The sequence below is a fragment of the Oryzias melastigma genome, linkage group LG1 (genome assembly GCF_002922805.2).
Source record: "Oryzias melastigma strain HK-1 linkage group LG1, ASM292280v2, whole genome shotgun sequence".
Classification (NCBI taxonomy): domain Eukaryota; kingdom Metazoa; phylum Chordata; class Actinopteri; order Beloniformes; family Adrianichthyidae; genus Oryzias; species Oryzias melastigma.
Genome location: NC_050512.1, coordinates 8,519,865 through 8,537,081, shown reverse-complemented (window position 1 = coordinate 8,537,081; position 17,217 = coordinate 8,519,865). Strand labels below are relative to the sequence as shown.

The 17,217-nt window shown below is 41.2% G+C and overlaps 1 protein-coding gene across 4 annotated transcripts in view; it reads right to left on the bottom strand.

Annotated features, from left to right (window-relative positions):
* The window catches only part of LOC112137453 (complement C3), an 86,892-nt gene that overhangs the window by 6,878 nt on the left and 62,797 nt on the right, over window positions 1-17,217 (bottom strand). For 2 of the 4 annotated variants that reach the window (XM_036211630.1, XM_036211632.1), the window contains exons 26-37: window positions 17,082-17,157; window positions 13,958-14,117; window positions 13,768-13,863; window positions 12,602-12,752; window positions 7,867-7,952; window positions 4,232-4,309; window positions 3,993-4,148; window positions 3,843-3,905; window positions 3,254-3,335; window positions 3,137-3,185; window positions 2,972-3,062; window positions 2,806-2,895 (exon numbers count right to left, since the gene is read on the bottom strand). The exons of 1 other annotated variant lie outside the window; for it this stretch is intronic. In XM_036211630.1, coding sequence (XP_036067523.1) covers window positions 2,806-2,895; window positions 2,972-3,062; window positions 3,137-3,185; window positions 3,254-3,335; window positions 3,843-3,905; window positions 3,993-4,148; window positions 4,232-4,309; window positions 7,867-7,952; window positions 12,602-12,752; window positions 13,768-13,863; window positions 13,958-14,117; window positions 17,082-17,157 — 1,178 coding nt within the window. The remainder of the gene's footprint in view (window positions 1-2,805; window positions 2,896-2,971; window positions 3,063-3,136; window positions 3,186-3,253; window positions 3,336-3,842; window positions 3,906-3,992; window positions 4,149-4,231; window positions 4,310-7,866; window positions 7,953-12,601; window positions 12,753-13,767; window positions 13,864-13,957; window positions 14,118-17,081; window positions 17,158-17,217) is intronic. One more of the 4 variants, XM_036211628.1, reaches the window with a different exon arrangement.

Genomic DNA, 17,217 nt, shown 5'->3' with positions numbered 1-17,217 from the left:
GTTCCAAGACGCAAACCACTATTAAGCAAGAAGAACATTAAGGCTCGTCTTAATTTTGCTAAAAAGCATCTCGATGACTGCCAAGACTTTTGGGAAAATATCTTGTGGACTGACGAGACAAAAGTTGAACTTTTTGGAAGGTGCGTGTCCCGTTACATCTGGCGTAAAAGTAACACAGCATTTCATAAAAAGAACATCATACCAACAGTAAAATATGGTGGTGGTAGTGTGATGGTCTGGGGTTGTTTAGCTGCTTCAGGACCTGGAAGGCTTGATAGATGGAAGCGTGAATTCTATTGTCTACCAAAAAATCCTGAAGGAGAATGTCCGGCCATCTGTTCATCAACTCAAGCTAAAGCTATCTTGGGTGCTGCAGCAGGACAATGACCCAAAACACACCAGCAAATCCACCTCTGAATGGCTGAAAAAAAAAAACAAAATGAAGACTTTGGAGTGGCCTAGTCAAAGTCCTGACCTGAATCCCATTGAGATGCTGTGGCATGACCTTAAGAAGGCGGTTCATGCTAGAAAACCCTCAAATAAAGCTGAATTATAACAATTCTGCAAAGATGAGTGGGCCAAGATTCCTCCAGAGCGCTGTAAAAGACTTGTTGCAAGTTATCGCAAACGTTTGATTGCAGTTATTGCTGCTAAGGGTGGCCCAACCAGTTATCAGGTGCAGGGGCAATTACTTTTTCACACAGGGCTATGTGGGTTTGGACTTTTTTCTCCCTAAATAATACAAACATTCATTTAAAAACTGCATTTTGTGTTTACTTGTGTTATATTTGACTAATATTAAAATGTGTTTGATGATCAGAAACATTTTGTGTGACAAACATGCAAAAGAGTAAAAAGTCAGGAAGGGGGCAAATAGTTTTTCACACCACTATACATTACATCATCACAAGTATTGGCTCACCCATCCAAATGATCAGGTGTCCTAATCACCTGGCCTGGCAGCAGGTGTATAGAATCAAGCATTCAGGCATACAGACGGTTTTTACAAACATTTGTGAAATATTTTTTACAACCAAACAATATGCATAAATGATTTATAATCAAAGATCTCCATAAACTAAGAGCAACTGGAAACGTTAAACTACCATTAGCACAAACCGATCGCAGAAGATTTGATTTCTTTGTACACACCAAAAAACTGGAACAGCTTAGATTTGGAAAAACATGCAGAAACATCCATGAGTTCTAACATACTTGCAAACAAATCACATGACCAAAATATAGGAACAGGAATTCCAGTAATAGTGGTGTAACATGATTGACTTATTTCCCTGTACGTGTCTAAGGCTATTGTTGTTGTTCACCTTTCGGCTTATCTCACTGAGGGTCGCCACAGCGAAACAGCACCCACTGCTTCGCATCAGTGATTTGGCAGAGAATTTTTGCACCGAATGCCCTTCCTGACACAACTCTGTATTTGAAAGGCACAGGGAACCCAGTTAGGCAGCAGCGTCAAGGGTCCTGTCTAAGAACCCAATCTGGATGGAGATCAGTGGACACCCAAGGAATTGAACCCAGGTTTAGCCCACTGAGCTATCCAGCCGCTTAACATGATTAAGGCTATTAAACTATAATTTATGTTAATATTATATTAGTATTTTCTATTATTAAAATTGTTTTTTGCTTTCCTTTCTGTCTTTTTTAAGGGGAAGGTTTAAATAAGCTAAGCTTCTGCCTGCTGCCTTTCAAACATGGGTCTGTATTATATTTGTTGATGCTATTATTACTATATGTGCCATATTACATGTACTGTACTATTAAAGGTGCCATACCATGGTTTTCTCAAGCCTTTCAGAGTGAACTATATCCATATATATGATCATATATTACCTTTGGCACACTAAAAAACTAATTATTTATAAAATATGCGTTATTTTTGGAGAGTTTTTTTCCCACCCGGAAATAAAACGACTCCATTCCTGAAGCTCCGCCTGCTGCTGCATGTGGCTGCCGCCCATTTCATGACGTCATCCTAGATGATTTTTTTTCTTCTTTTCTCCCATGTAAATAAACAGTATCCCAATTGTTTCAAAGATGGACACACATACCATATAGTATCTGCCTTTACTGGGCCCGGCCAACGCTACACTGGTTCACAACACAATGACATGCGGCGTCTGCCCGACCGGCACAGTTGTGGGGAGGAGGGGCTCTTAAAGGTGTTCCGCTTCTAAAGTAACAAACACTTGTTTGAGCTGGAATTTTTTGAAGACAGGACACAACTGGAAGATATACGGTGTTCTGCAAGCAAAAATGAAAGTTTTTTACTGATCACCGCTAGCTCAGTGGAGAAATTGAGTGTTGGTGTTAGACTGGGGACTTGCCGGCAGAGCAGACTCTTCCTGGAGGGGGCGGTTCACATCATGCTGATGTCAGCACGATTTTGTGGGTATGGGAGGGGCTGCTGAGATTGCTCAGCTTTTTAGAGCATTACTCTTAATTGCATGAACGGTTTCTTCATAGAAAGATATGAACACTTTAAAACACTTAAAACCTTAAAAGTAGATTTTTCATGGTGTGGTCCCTTTAACATAAAAAAACACAACAAAAATCTAAATTGCCTAAAATAAGTTTCCTTTCTATAGACTGATGCACATTATGCCATTGGACTACAATTTGATTATATTTGCATTTGCATTGAACTCTAGCTGAGTTTGGATCAAAATCCAAACTCACTTGTGATCTTGTGAAATTTATACTAATGATTATTGAGCATACATTCTTGACGTTACTTTTTTATTTGTTGAACTTGTTTTTCTAATTGTTAGCAGCCTGGAGTCAAACCTTATCCAGGTAGATGATGAGGGAGCCTCGTTCTGAAAGAACTTTATCCATTTCAAACTTGCTAATGATGCGGGCACGCCCTTTAGACAGCTGTAGACAAAAGTACAAGTCATCATTGGTTTAGAGCACTTGTTTAATCTCATCCTGAACTGATTTACACTCTTACAGCTTTTAGGTCGTCCAGGTTGGGAGTGAAGCCTGTCAGCAAACCGATGTCTAAGATGGACATGGTGGCATCACGTTCGCTGTCCTTGTATCTGTATATGAGAGCACTGTGAAGAAACTGAAGAGAATCGGAGCAGAGCAAACATAATGGGACTGGTATACTTACGAAACCTCTATCTGCAGTTTGTAGACCTTTTGATCTCCGATGTTCTTATCTGTTGAAAGAAACGTCTCATTATATGATTAAAAAACTGAAATAGTAAAACTACAGAAACAAAGTTACCTGGAAGCAGCTGTACTGATACGTTAAATTTCTGGCAGTCAGTTTCCTTTTCTTGAGGCAGAGCATAGTACAAGGACACCATCTGTACAAGCAAGATAAATGTACATAGTAACCAATGCAAGTAATATATTTGTATAATTTATATATATAACTGTTTGCACTTGGTAGGAGGCAAAAGCAAGAAAACCCTAAAGATAAAGACATTTTGAGTGCAGTACTCTTGTTTTGAAATAAAAAATCCGATTGAACAGATTGATTCAAACATTGTTTCAATGTTCAAACAGATTTCCAGACATGTGGCCAACTTTTAAAGTTTAAATTTTAGACAATATCGCCATTCCCTCGTGATATTTGTCTGCTTTTTCTTCAGTTCAGTAAAAAACAATTGTTGTGAAATGAAGGTTTTTTTTCTGGTAACTGTGTTTTAAGCTCTGAGAATAAAGACCGTCTATTGATGAAGTCTTCATAGAAAACACTCTTGTCCTCATGATCATTGATCCCTACTTTATTGGTATGTAGGACATGTAGGCCATATTTCTCATTGAAACCACAAATCTGGAACTGAATCTGAAACAAATGTAATCCTTACTTTGACAACGGCTTCTCCTGATCCCTTTGCAAGCACTTTCACATCTTTGTTTATGTCTTTGAGCTGCAGGGACACATCAGTGACGAATAAACAAACAAACCAACCAAAGAAAAAAACAAGCACTTATGTGTATCAGCAGCAGGATCTCACTCTAGAGGTTCTTGTGGCGTAGCTGTTGTCACGGTTGAATTCATATTTCTCAGGCCTTGATCTGCCTGGCAACAAGATATCCACTTTCAGATCATACTCTGGTTCTTGAGCGTTGGTCCAGTATTCTGCTACAGCTTGGTACACAATAATTGTAGCCTAGAAGAGAAAGACTGAAACTGATTTAGAGGTCCAGAAGGATGTATGTTACAAAAAGTACAAAGGGGCAAATTATTCCTCACCTGCGTGGATCCATAGCCCCCACCATCAGTCTGCTGCTGGTTGAACCATCTCACAACAGGTTTGGCATCTTCAAAAGACTTGACATGAATACAAAAGGAGTTTATACAAATATACACCTCATGTGTCTAGAGTTACATAACCTCCTATCATAATCTGTCCAACACAAGAGGCCCTCAGCTCTTATCTGTTTGCTTCAGTGAAAGGATTTATGGATATTTGGGACCCATTCATTTTAAAGAGCTGTTCAAAAGACCGGCCCATGTGACTCCTTTGGATGTTTACTCACTTTTTAGAAACCAGAATGGAGTTAATTTATTTCATCCTGCAAATAATTAGAGGGAGGATTGGTGGGCTGAGATCTGAATCCAAATCGTGTCAGACTCAGATTTTCCACCAAGGAATTATTGAGAATAAATTATATTTTTAAATATTCATTTTAGCTTCATTTGACATTTGTGGAGAAGATTTAAAGTCTAGTATTGATTAAAAGTATTCCACTGCCATATCCCCCTGAGCTGACAGTGTGATCACTTTTTACCCTTTGAATAAACTGTATGCATATATGTGTACAAATGTTAATGCAACACCTTAACCAGGGGTCTGCAACCTTTAAAAGAACCATTCTGTCCAGTTTCTTACTGACCAAAACTGAGTGAGAGCCATAAAATCTTGCAGCAGCATTTTATAAAACAAACGTTAATTTTTTTTGTGATCATTAAGCGGCCATGGGTGCAATGGTAGGCAAGTCGACTCTGGATTGGAAGATTGCTGGTTCAATTTCTGCCTTTCCCACCCATGTGTCGAAAGTGTCCTTGAGCAAAACTCGGAACCCCACCTTGCCTCTAGTGGAAGGTTGGCATCAGAATTCAGCAGGAGAGCAGCCATTCAGAGTGTGAATGGGACTGTAGTTTAATCACCATTTTCATTGGTCATGTGTGTATTTATGAGAATTAGTAAAACACACAAGACCTCTTAATTTAGTGTAATGTCAGGATTGGTTTTAAAAAAAAAAAGTTATTTTTACTAAAATAAAACCACCTCATACAAACGACAATTAAATGACAGTGCTTGATTAACAAACTTATAGTTTTATAAGTCTTATAGTTCTTACATTTTTTTTGTATTTTTCTTTAAAGCCAAAAATCAATCAATCAATCAATCAATCAAACTTTCTGCCAAGGGAGAGAAAAAATAATTTTTGGAGGCGGAGACACGGCTGCGCCTTCCAAACCCATGTAGACAGGTAAGAGTGTCTGTGCTGTGGCCTAGTTGTCATGCAGAAATATTGTTGGGACAATGACATATCTTACTTTAAAGATCAGCGAAGACTTTGGAAATATAGTATTTTCCCTTTTTGGGGTTAGAGACCAAAGATCTCGGCTGTGGTGTGCTTTAAAGCGGGTGCTACCCGGACCTCGCCATTCCAGGGCTGTGGATGGAGTGCTCACTGAGACCTCACCCGTCTCCGGGACCATCGGGACCGGCGCAGCTGTCGACCAGACTGCAATGTTCTCAGTCAGGTCAGACCGCATCGCACTGACCGGCCCAAATACAACAGGTGCTAGCGGTCTGCGTCGATGCTTGCTACCCACTAATCCGTTTTTAACAGTGGCGGGCCGTGCATTTCACACCTAGGCCTTCAGTAGTGCTCCATCTGAATCAATCCAACCCTCATTAACTATTTTATGGCTATAAAACTTCTACTGCAGGTACAACTGCGACACACATAAAAAAGCATAAAAAATAACCTGATAAAATTGCAATAATATTTAGGTATATAGCAAAATTTTACTCACCAAAAATCCGGATTATTTGTACACAAAATCCATCCTTTCTATCCTCAAGAAGATTTCAATCACTCTGTCGTGCAGATTATCCGTGCGTTTTAGTTCCATCAAGAAGTCCTTTTCTATCGCCATGGAAGCTAATGCTGAAAGTCGAGCCTGCCCTGACGTATTTCTGGCATAAGTTTTAATTCGCTTCAGGGCTGAGAATGTCCGTTCAACAGAAGCAGTGGACACGGGGCTTGCTAGCTTCGGAGTTGCCCGACCCCGCTTAACAATGTCCAGCTTTTCTTGAAAAGTCCGTCTTGAAAACGGCTTTGACAGTAAGTCTGCAACCAAATCCATTTCTTCTCCTCCTTCAGCCATTGTGGATTGACAAACCAGCTATTAAATTCGATATATTTGCCTGTGCAGGTCGCTACAGATTCAGTTTACCAGGTCTTCCTAGTACACTCTCCGATTATCCAATCACAGCGCGTGAAAATCCTGACGTTTCCGTGGGCCAGCTAGCTGGCCTATCACGTGGTCTCCTCCAGATCTGATTGGTTGAAGCAACAGTTTGGTGGACCATTATTTTATGCTACAGGGCCCGCAAAACTGATTGTGAAGGCCTTCAGGCAGATTTCTTTGACCCTAGCAACAAATGGTGCTGCAATGTGATTGGTTAATGCTTAAATAGGAAAATACACGTCTGGAAGCAGCGCAACCAGGGAGACAGCAATGAAAGGACGAAGACAGAGCATTTGGAATTATAGAATACGTATTCACGGAAATAAATAATAATTAATATCAGTCTGTGATTCAGATATTTTTAGGCCAGCAGAGAAGGTCTTGCAGGCCCTGACGGCCCGCCACTGGTTTTTAAACACAGACCGAGGAGTCTGTGTTTAAAAATAAACACACAACCATGCATCAGGCATGCATTACGTTTCCTATGTATTAAACTATTTATATTCTTAAAAGTTTGAAATGCCATTCATTTGTTGAACTTTGTACAAAAACATTACTACCATGACCTGGAGTTTATGTTTCTGATGATCATAGTTTTTTCCTTTTTAAAATCGGACCAAAATTAAGCATTCTAAAATAATTTTACTGGTTCTGCTAAGCCATTTCTCATTGTTATTATACCATTCCAATATGGCGTTGCTCTTTCTTGGACAATAGTAAAAAGCCTGCGTGGCATCTCTAGTAATATATCTCGTTGTTACCATCCCTCTCTCTTCTTCCCTCTTCTGTTTTTCTGTTCAGTAAAACAAACAAAAAAAAGTATACAGATATAATCAATATAAAAAAAGTTTAGCCTAAATTACAATAGGGTTTTAAACAAATATACACCTCGTGTGTCAGAAGATATGACTATATGTCGGTAAAATATGTCCAACACAAGAGGCCTTCAGCTCTTATTGGTTTGTTCAGCTCTTGGACAGGACAAGTTCAAAAAATGATATGCTGCTACAAAATAAGGGGTCCTGTATACAAATGAAATTTCACCTAGTAAGATGTTTTGATTTGGAATAGCTGTTACAACCTTAAGCTAACATTAGCGGTGCAAAAATAATGAAGTGGAATATTGGATTATTCCAGCCATACAATTTCTGACAGAGGCCAGCTTGAATGAGCACATGAGCGTTGAAGGCTCATCATTTTTAGCACAAAGCGGGTAAAGGTGCACGCATGGGAGCAGAGTGGAAAAGACAAATTTACCACGCCCATTTCAGTTAGTGCGACAATAGTTTGAGCTTTATCTTGTATCTGATTTTCTGATTCAATGCAATTTGAATTAAGAAACATTAAATATTATTTTCATTGGAGTAAGTCTTTCATTACATCCCGATGGATGAGCTCACCTCGGTCTTGACCAAAGCCAGTAGAGCATAACCTGTGGCTTCAAGGGTAAAAAGGTGCTTTCCAGGAATAGGCCAATGGGACAAATCTGGGAGACAAGAGAACAACCATCATCATGACACATCTCAAACAGGAGGCAAATGTCCAACTTAAAAATAAAAATTTGACCTATGTTATAAATTCTAGAAAAAAACAGCATTACTGAGTTGTCAGGGATCCATCACCCAGTTCCACTTCCGTCCACCAGAGAGACCCCTCACCTGAGTTTTAACCAGCCATCTCCTCACCTGTCTCCTGCCTGCCATCATCACCAGCTGGTTCTCATCATGCTCATTATCTCTGTGTATTTAGTCACCCCATGAACTCAGCTCATTGTGAAGTATTGTATTTGCCTGTCATACAACTCTAAGCAGTTTATTCCTCTTTGCCTTCTTGTGTTTTGACATCTGCCTGTCTCCTGACTCCCTGCCGTGCTCCTTGTCTGACATTTTGCCTGGATTTTTGACCTCACCTTGTTTTTGCCCCTGTCGGATCTCCTGCTATTAATAGCTGTTGCATATGGATCTCAACGCCTCAGCCTCTTCGTTACAGAATACTTCACCTGACTCAGATCCAGCAACAGGAGTTATTACACCAGCCAATCCTGCAGCTTTCGCATCTCTGCTTCTAGAGCAGGGGTCTCAAACTCGCGGCCCGCGGGCCATCTGCGGCCCGCCAGATGATGATTTGCGGCCCGCGTCTTCATATGAAAGATTACTGTTAGTGCGGCCCGCAAGGCTGATATGAATGACAGTTGCTGTGTGCAGAGCTGAACGAACCAATCACAGTGAGGTATATGACTCTGGAGGCGGGACATCGGCGGGCTGTCCAGTACCTCCTCACTCATTCATTAATTCCTCCAGTCAGATGGGAGGACGAGGAGCAATGAAGTCGCTGGAAGTGCTTTCACACTGAACGTGATTCTTGCGCCCTGCCCCTCTATCGCCGCGCGACAGATTCACAGCGTGCCGCTCATCAAAAAGCGAGTTTCTGACGCCGCGCCAGGTGTTGGAGGAGCTGAATGTCTCACTTAGAATGAATGGGAGACACATGTGGAGTTTTATTTATGTCAAAACTCCAGCAGAATTAAGACATTTCCGCGCACGCATCAACATTCCGCGCGGACAAATCAGACTCTCGCGAGCGCCTTTTCCTCCTCCACAAGCAGAAAAACTGACTACTTCCACGTGCGTGAGTGATGCGTGCCTGCGCGAGAGCAGAATCTTCAAAGGTGCTTCCACAACGGCCGCGTGGGGTGCGGTCTGCGTGGGTTTATGAACGCACGCTCAGCAGGTGGTATCCACACCTGCGCAGTGCGGTCACGCATGCAGTAGCAGAGAGGAGATTCTTCTTCTATTGTATTTTTACTGTTCATTAGAGCTCCTCTGCATCTACAACAGGGAGAATCTCAGAGGAAATCAAAACGGTGGAAATCCCCCAAAATGTTGCTCCATATTTTTAGTTGTCACAACTCTGTCCTTTTAAATGTCTGTCTTGGTGTCTTATTAACCCGACCGGACACAAACCGCAAGGATTCATTTCTCTTTGATCATGTTCAGCACTTCTGTGCTTTGAAGCAGAGGCCACACAAGCAGCTCCCAAATCAGAGCTCCTGATTGGTCAGAGCTCTGTGCTGCTGAGATTGTGCGTGGAAATGTTGAACCGGACTGAAGATTCAGTGGGCGTTCAGTGCGTGCCCGATTTGTGCGTAGAGCTCGAGACCAGAGTTAAAAAATTGCGTAGCAACGCGCGGTTACGCTCTAGTCAATCAGTCAATATATGGTTTCTTCAGTCGTCTGTATCTGCTGTATGGTCATGGTTATCATTTTATTTATTCATTATTGAATTTTTTTAATTCATTTTTAAAAATTAATTATTTTTAATAAAGCTGTTTGAGAACATTGGAATGTTTTATCAGAGCTTTTCTTGTGAAAATCCTGATGCGGCCCAGCCTAACCCAGACTCCGCCTCCAGCAGCCCCCAGCTGAATTGAGTTTGAGACCCCTGTTCTAGAGCATGGCAGACAACTTCACCGTTTGACGGCTGCCACCGACGCCATCATGGAAAGGCTTTCAGCTGGTCCAGTGACACCCCCGACTCCGCTGGCTCCAGCTCCACCCATGTCAACCCCGCCTGACGTCTCCAGGGCCTCCTCCGCCGCAGGCCAGTCTACTTCCAGCCCGCGTCTCTCGTTACCGGACAAGTTTGCAGGAAAACCTGAACAGTGCAACGGGTTTTTGATGCAATGCCAGCTCTTTCTCCATCAACAAGCTCAGGCATATCCCACAGAAGAATCTAAAGTTTCTTTTTTGTGCTCATTACTCACTGTAGAAGCTCTGGAGTGGTTAGCTGCGCTATGGACTGGTGGTTCTTTGCCTTTCCAGTCTTACGCCGACATTACTTGCTTGCTGCGCTCTGTTTTCCAGTATGCTAGCGATGGCAAAGACCCAGGTGAACAGCTTATGGACATCCAGCAGGGTAAGGAGACAGCTGCTGCTTACTACCTGAGGTTCCGGACCCTTGCTGCTTTAACTGACTAGTCTTCAGGTACCCTCAAGACAGTTTATCGGCGAGGTCTTAACCGAGATCTGCAACGTGAGCTAGCCTGTCGAGACGACGATCAGGATCTGGATTGTCTAATCACCATGACCATCCGTTTGGACAACCTGCTGCGAATCCGTAAGCCCAGAGACTCTAGCCCCGAGCTTCTTACCCCGGTCCCCTCATGTCCACATCATGAACCGATGCAATTAGGATCTACGCGGCCCACACCGGAAGAAAGAAGCTGGCGCATGCGCGAGAACCTGTGTCTCTACAATCGGGTGGCCTGGTGAGTGACACTTTTCTTACCTTTGAAGTACCAGTCACTCTCAAAGTAGCTAATAGAATTATTGCCACCACTGCTATGATAGATTCAGGGGCAGCAGGAAATTTCATTGATTTATCATTTGCGCAATCTAATTCCATCCCTCTGCTTACCTGCGACTCGCAGGTGGCAGTTTCTGCCCTAGATGGTCGTCCCTTGGGTTCCGGGAGGAATAATTACGTCACGTCGGACATCCAACTTCACGTTCAACCTCAGCACCAAGAGCTCATACGTCTCTTCGCCATTTATTCTCGTTGTGCAGTTATTTTGGGACTTCCATGGCTCGAGACACATGATCCCTCCATCGTGTGGTCTACTAAAGAAATTACATTCGACTGCATCCTGTCTCCAGTGCCACCTCAAGGAACAGTCAAGCATTCCAAAGGACCTTCATGTATGTCACCTTACCATCCCAGAAGCTGCTCCGGAGGACACCCTTCCTGAATCAGGCGTCCTTCCAGCCCATTAACGGGACCTGGAGGAGGTGTTTAACAAACAACACGCCACACGTCTTCCCCCTCACCATGCGTATGACTGTGCCATTGAGTTGCTGCCTGGGGTCACCCCAACCAGGGGAAGGGTGTTAACTCTTTCACAGCCAGAGACTGAAGCTATGCGGGCATACATTCAGGAGGAGTTACAGAAGGGCTTTATTCGTCCCTCTACCTCACCAGCCTCTGCAGGGTTTTTCTTTGTTAAAAAGAAAGATGGTGGCCTCCGTCCCTGCATCGACTGTCGCAGTCTCAACGAATGCACGGTTAAATACCGTTACCCTTTACCACTGGTTCCTCCAGCACTAGAACAGCTGCGACAGCCTCGCTTTTTTTTTTACCAAATTAGACCTGCGCAGTGCGTGTAACTTGGTTCACATCAGGGAGGGAGATGAATCGAAAACGGCGTTTTCTACCACCACCGGCCATTATGAGTACTTAGTTATGCCATTTGGATTGTGTAACGCTCCCTCTGTCTTCCAAGCCTTTGTGAATGATATATTCCGTGACATGCTCCAGCGTTTCGTTGTAGTTTACCACAATGACATCCTCATCTATTCCACTAGCTTCAAGGAACACGTTTCTCACGTCCGTCAGGTCCTTCAACGTCTGATAGATAATCGTCTATACGCCAAACGTGAAAAGTGCGAGTTTCATAGAACAACAATCTCCTTCCTGGGGTATGTTATCAGTGCTCAAGGGGTGGCCATGGACGATAGCAACGTTACTGCAGTGGCCAGAACCCACCACTGTGAAGGAGCTACAGCGATTCCTCGGGTTCGCCAACTTTTATCGACACTTTATTCGAGGTTTTGGCTCTGTAGCAGGTCCTCTCACCTCCCTCCTCAAGGGAGCACCCAGACGTCTGCACTGGACCCCAGAAGCCGCCTCAGCATTCATAACCCTCAAGCAACGCTTCTCTCAATCCCCAATCCTGCGTCACCCAGACCCGACACAGCAGTTCATCATGGAGGTGGATGCCTCCAGCACAGGACTCGGAGCTGGGCGATCCCAGCGTTCAGGTCAATCTCCTAAAATGTTTCCCTGTGCTTTTTTTCTCCAGAAAACTCAATGACGCAGAGAAGAACTACGACGTGGGTGATCGAGAGCTGTTGGCTATGAAAAGAGACATTCCTCTTTGCCTTCTTGTGTTTTGACCTCTGCCTGTCTCCTGACTCCCTGCCTTGCTCCTTGTCTGACATTTTGCCTGGATTTTTGACCTCGCCTTGTTTTTGCCCCTGTCGGATCTCCTGCTATTAAAAGCTGTTGCATATGGATCTCAACGTCTCAGCCTCTTCGCTACATGAGTGAAGTTTGTTGGGTGAATTTTTGTGTCAGCACCTGAAGAAGCAAACTTGTAGAGAATCTCGCGGTTTAGTTTTCCCTCATTAGCCAGAGCATATGATGTCATGGCGACAGCGTAAGGATTTGTAAGGCTGGGCAGTCGTCTCTCCAGGTAAGCAACTGCATTGTTAATGCTGCTTGGTAAGTTCTAAATAGGAATGGGAGAAAAAAATGATTAGAAAGAGTAAAGTCTCAATAATTAAAAGCTGATGTTCAAATGAGTGGTGGCAGGATTTGGGAGGACTGCTATTTTGGTATCATGTTATCATTCATGAGACACTACTAGTAATCTCCTGCCTGCTGCTGTGAGAATCTACAACCAAAGTTGCTCCCAGTGATCCAACTGGAATTTTGTTAACTTCAGTCACTTTGCTCTTTACTCTGTCATTTTAAAATATGTTGTGCAATTTTTAATACAGTATTATAACCACTATTGCAATTTCCTTTTTCCTCTTTTTTTTGCACTCTTTACTACATTTTGTAAATATGTGACATGTTTAATCTCTTTTTGTTTTTTTACTGTACATAGTGTACTGCTCTATTCCTATCTGTAATGCTGCAAAATTGGAAGGATTATCTTATCTTACCTTTTCCTTTGCCCACAGTCAAAGTCCCTTTTCTCAGTCCAACTGTCAAGTCTTCCTCTTTTCTCTCTTTCTACCAACACTCCTACCTCCTCTCCTTCTTCCAAAAATTGTCCAATTTCCACCAGCACCAATGGGTGTCATTTTTTTAAACATGGGACTCGACAGACCCGGTATGAATATCATAGGTCTGATTGATTTGGTTGGCAAAGATTGTATGTCAGATGCCCTTCATGACACCACCATTTCTTGGGTACAATTCATGGTGACATTATTTGAATATCTTTTGATTTCAGTAATATGACATGTGACATATTAACATTTTCAGTTTTTTAAAATCAATAAAATGTTGTGGAACTCTGTTGTGTGTAATAAAGTGAAACAGTATATTTTGTGGTTTTTATTCTTTAAAAATACTGTTACTGTATTTATTTGCTAACACTTAGTATAAACTCTATTAGATGGTGACTTGAAAATGATGCTGTCATTTACATTAAATATTTAGAAAAATCATTAAAAAATAGATTCAATAATAATTTGGAACACACTATAAATTTAGATTTTAAATCATAAACTCACATTGACAGTGGCTTCGCAGAGTGTGCGTGACTCCTGCATGGCAATGAGGCAGAATGCTGTCATGGAGGCATCAGAGTCAGAGCCACGAACATCACCCTGGAGGGAACACAAATATGAGTGGAGTCTTAACTTAGGCTAAGTTGAAAACTTGGACATGAAACACTTGAAAAATATCAGTAGGTTCCCTTACAATCATCTCTCCATGGTACATTCTTCCAACTTCTGTGAACATGCCATCGGGCTGCTGAGCTTTGAGGATCAGGAACTTCACAGCATCACAAATATGTTCCTTTTTGATTCCCACCAGGTTGTTGGCCATGGAAAACACTTTGACAACATAAGCTGTTAACCTTGTGGAACAAAAAAGACAGTGCAGTTGTTCAGGTTCACAAGTAGCATCTAGGCTAAGGGCATTACAAAACCTAACTACCTTATCCCAAGAATGTATTACCAAATCCCTGGGGATTGAGGCTTGCTAGAAGGAACATTTTTTTTTTCTCATGGAAATTTTTATTTAGAATCCAAATTATTCCACATTGATACAATACTTGATACCCATCCACAATTGTTTTAAATTGTATCTTCTTTTTTGATCATTGGCTGAAAAATAAACGATCCTGCTTTTTAAGCAAAAGGAGATAAAACAAAAAATAATGACAAAAATATAAATAAAATATTCTACAAAAACATCATACTTTTATGCGAAAGTTAGCACAGTGGTTACTACCATTTTAGTTAAGGTCTGGTCTAGTTGGTGCAATAAACTCTCTCCAAAGTTTCCATTGTTTGTCAAATCTATCCAAATCCATCCTCATAGAGTATGTTAGTTTCTCCATTATGTAAATATCCTGAACAGCAGTCACCCAGTCATCATAGGTAGGAATCACATCAGTAAACCATTTCCTTGTAATACTTTTTTTCCCAGCAATCAACAAAATATTATAGAGGTACTTTTTCTTACAGTCTACAAGATTATCTGGTCTTTTCCCAAGATATAAGGTCTCAAACGTGTGCGGTAATTGAGTACCCACTACTTTTTCCAATCCTTCCATAATTTGAAGCCAAAATAGTAAAAGTTTCGGGCATATGATATTGTCCAGCTCGCTCTGCCCCACATTTTCTCCAGCAGGTGTCTCTTCCTGTGGAAGCATTCTTAGATGGTACCCTAAAAAAACGAATCATAGTTTTCCATGCAAATTCTCTCCAATAAGTAGATGTTGTACATTTCACATTGTTTTTCAAAATGTCCTCCCATTCTTTTGATTGTAGCCTGAACCCTCCTTCTTTTTCCCATTTTTCCTTTAAATATTCCACGTTGTTGCCTTCGGTGCTCTGGGTCACACTGTACAGTTTAGAAATAACTTCAGATCTTGGTTCAGATGTATGTGCCTTTAGGAAAAGCAATAATAACTCAAATGGGAATTTAGTTTGTGTTTTATTTATTTCCTTAAAATAGTTTCTCACTTGAAGGAATCTGTAGAAATCTTTATTAACTATATTATACAGCTTTTTCAGGTCTTGAAAGCTTTTAAAGTTTCCTCTATTGTCCAACAAGTTGTCATAATGCTAGAGGGAACAATTTAAAAAGCCAACTTTGTAGTAATTGCAGTTTAAAAAAACAATATAGTTGGACAAGGTGGCGGTGGTGCAGAGGTAGATTGGGTGACTTCTGACTGGAGGAATTGTAGGCTCTGATCTCGTCTTGTCTGCCCATTTGTTGAAGTGTCACTGAGCAAGACACTGAACCCCACATTGGTCCAGGTGGTTGAGGTAGAGGTGAAGTTACATTCACACTGCTTTTGGCAATGCATGTTTAAGCGGCCAGTTTCAATGATAAGTCTACGCAAATGAGTGATGATGCGAGTTTCAGGCTTCTGCATTCAAAACTCTAACAAACACATAGCTACACACATTTTATAACAGTTTTTGGGCTCTATGAACAAAAAGCGTGGCCATTGAATGGATGTTGAACAGAGCTTGAAAGAAAAAGTCTATAGTTAGATTCACAAGATTTGAACCGCTTTGACACCTCCCACTAAGCCTCTTCCAGCTGTAGGTGGTGGACCTTTGTTAATAAATAGTAGAAAAAGTAAAAGGAGAAAAATCCATCCCTGCTTTTCCAGTGAGAATACCATGAGCTACAATGAGCTGTGACTGTAAAGCGCCTTGGGCCTTTACAAAGGTAGTAAAGCACCACATACAGAGTTCCTTCACTGTATTGCAGTTTTCTTGTCAGGGTCTTGATGTTTTACGTTTTATTTAAGCACATCTTAACATTCTTTTTTTAACTGCACATTGTGTTCTGTGTCCTGATTAGCTGTTGATCTTCTATACAGACATGTTCTTCTTTACAAGTGCAGCTTGAGAGTTACATAAATTTTCATTGTGATTATGTTTTTGCTTTCATTCTATTGTGATAGACTTGTTTTTCCAGGAAAGCTTGAACTTATTAAAATTTAAACAAGAAATAAAGTGTGAAAACATTCCTGTCTGTTTAAGAAAAGAGCAGTGAGCTACAGTGTAGTGTGGAATTTTACAGATAATAAATAAACATTTGTTATCCTTCATGTCGTAGATTATTTATAGAATGTTTCCCCTGCAATAAACAAGGACCACTGAAAGAATTAGGCTTTTACCATTTAGAATGTTGAAGGGTTTTGAAATTGTTTTGATTCACAGTAAGATCAGACTATGTTTTTTACAATAGCAAAAAGTTCTATTTGTGCTGACGGTGAACATCTGAGGCATTGTATTTGAAACCTGAACCCAGCACATGCCAGAACAATGACTCCATGTTTTGAGCGGTCTGTGCAGTCCACAAATAACACACATCTCATCAAAATGTAAGAAATTATTATCGAAAAGCAGGAAGTGGGTAATGGTCAATGTCATTTGGCTTGAGAGAAGACGAATGTAAACGCGTCAGCCCTGTGATCCATGATGGTGGAAAAAGATAATGAACTGCACCACAGTTGCTTCACTCCTGATAGTCAAAAAATCCTGAAGACTGACATCTTTTTTAAACTATAATGTTGATGTATTTAGTATGTGTGTGGTAAATGATACATACAAAAAAAAGTTAAAAACAAGAAGCCAAAAAAACTCAATTAAAAAACCCACATTATAAAATATTTGCAACTATTTTTGACATTCTTCAAGGCCAAGACATTTTTGTTGATGATTCTAACCCAACTCTAATTTGTTTTCTTGTCTCAGTTTTAATCAGTGGCTGAAGGTGTCTGTCAACAGCTACAGGTAAGAGAAAGGGTTAAAGGATGAATGAATGGATGGATAGATAATGTAGATGACCTCACCAGGTGCTGCTTCCATGGTTAGGATGTACAGCAAAAGAACCATCACTTTTTAGGTATGCTAGCTCGTTCCTGTAACCTGTATAGAAAAATAGATGATTGGTTAGAGAATGACCTTGACTTCCCTTTGAAAACAACT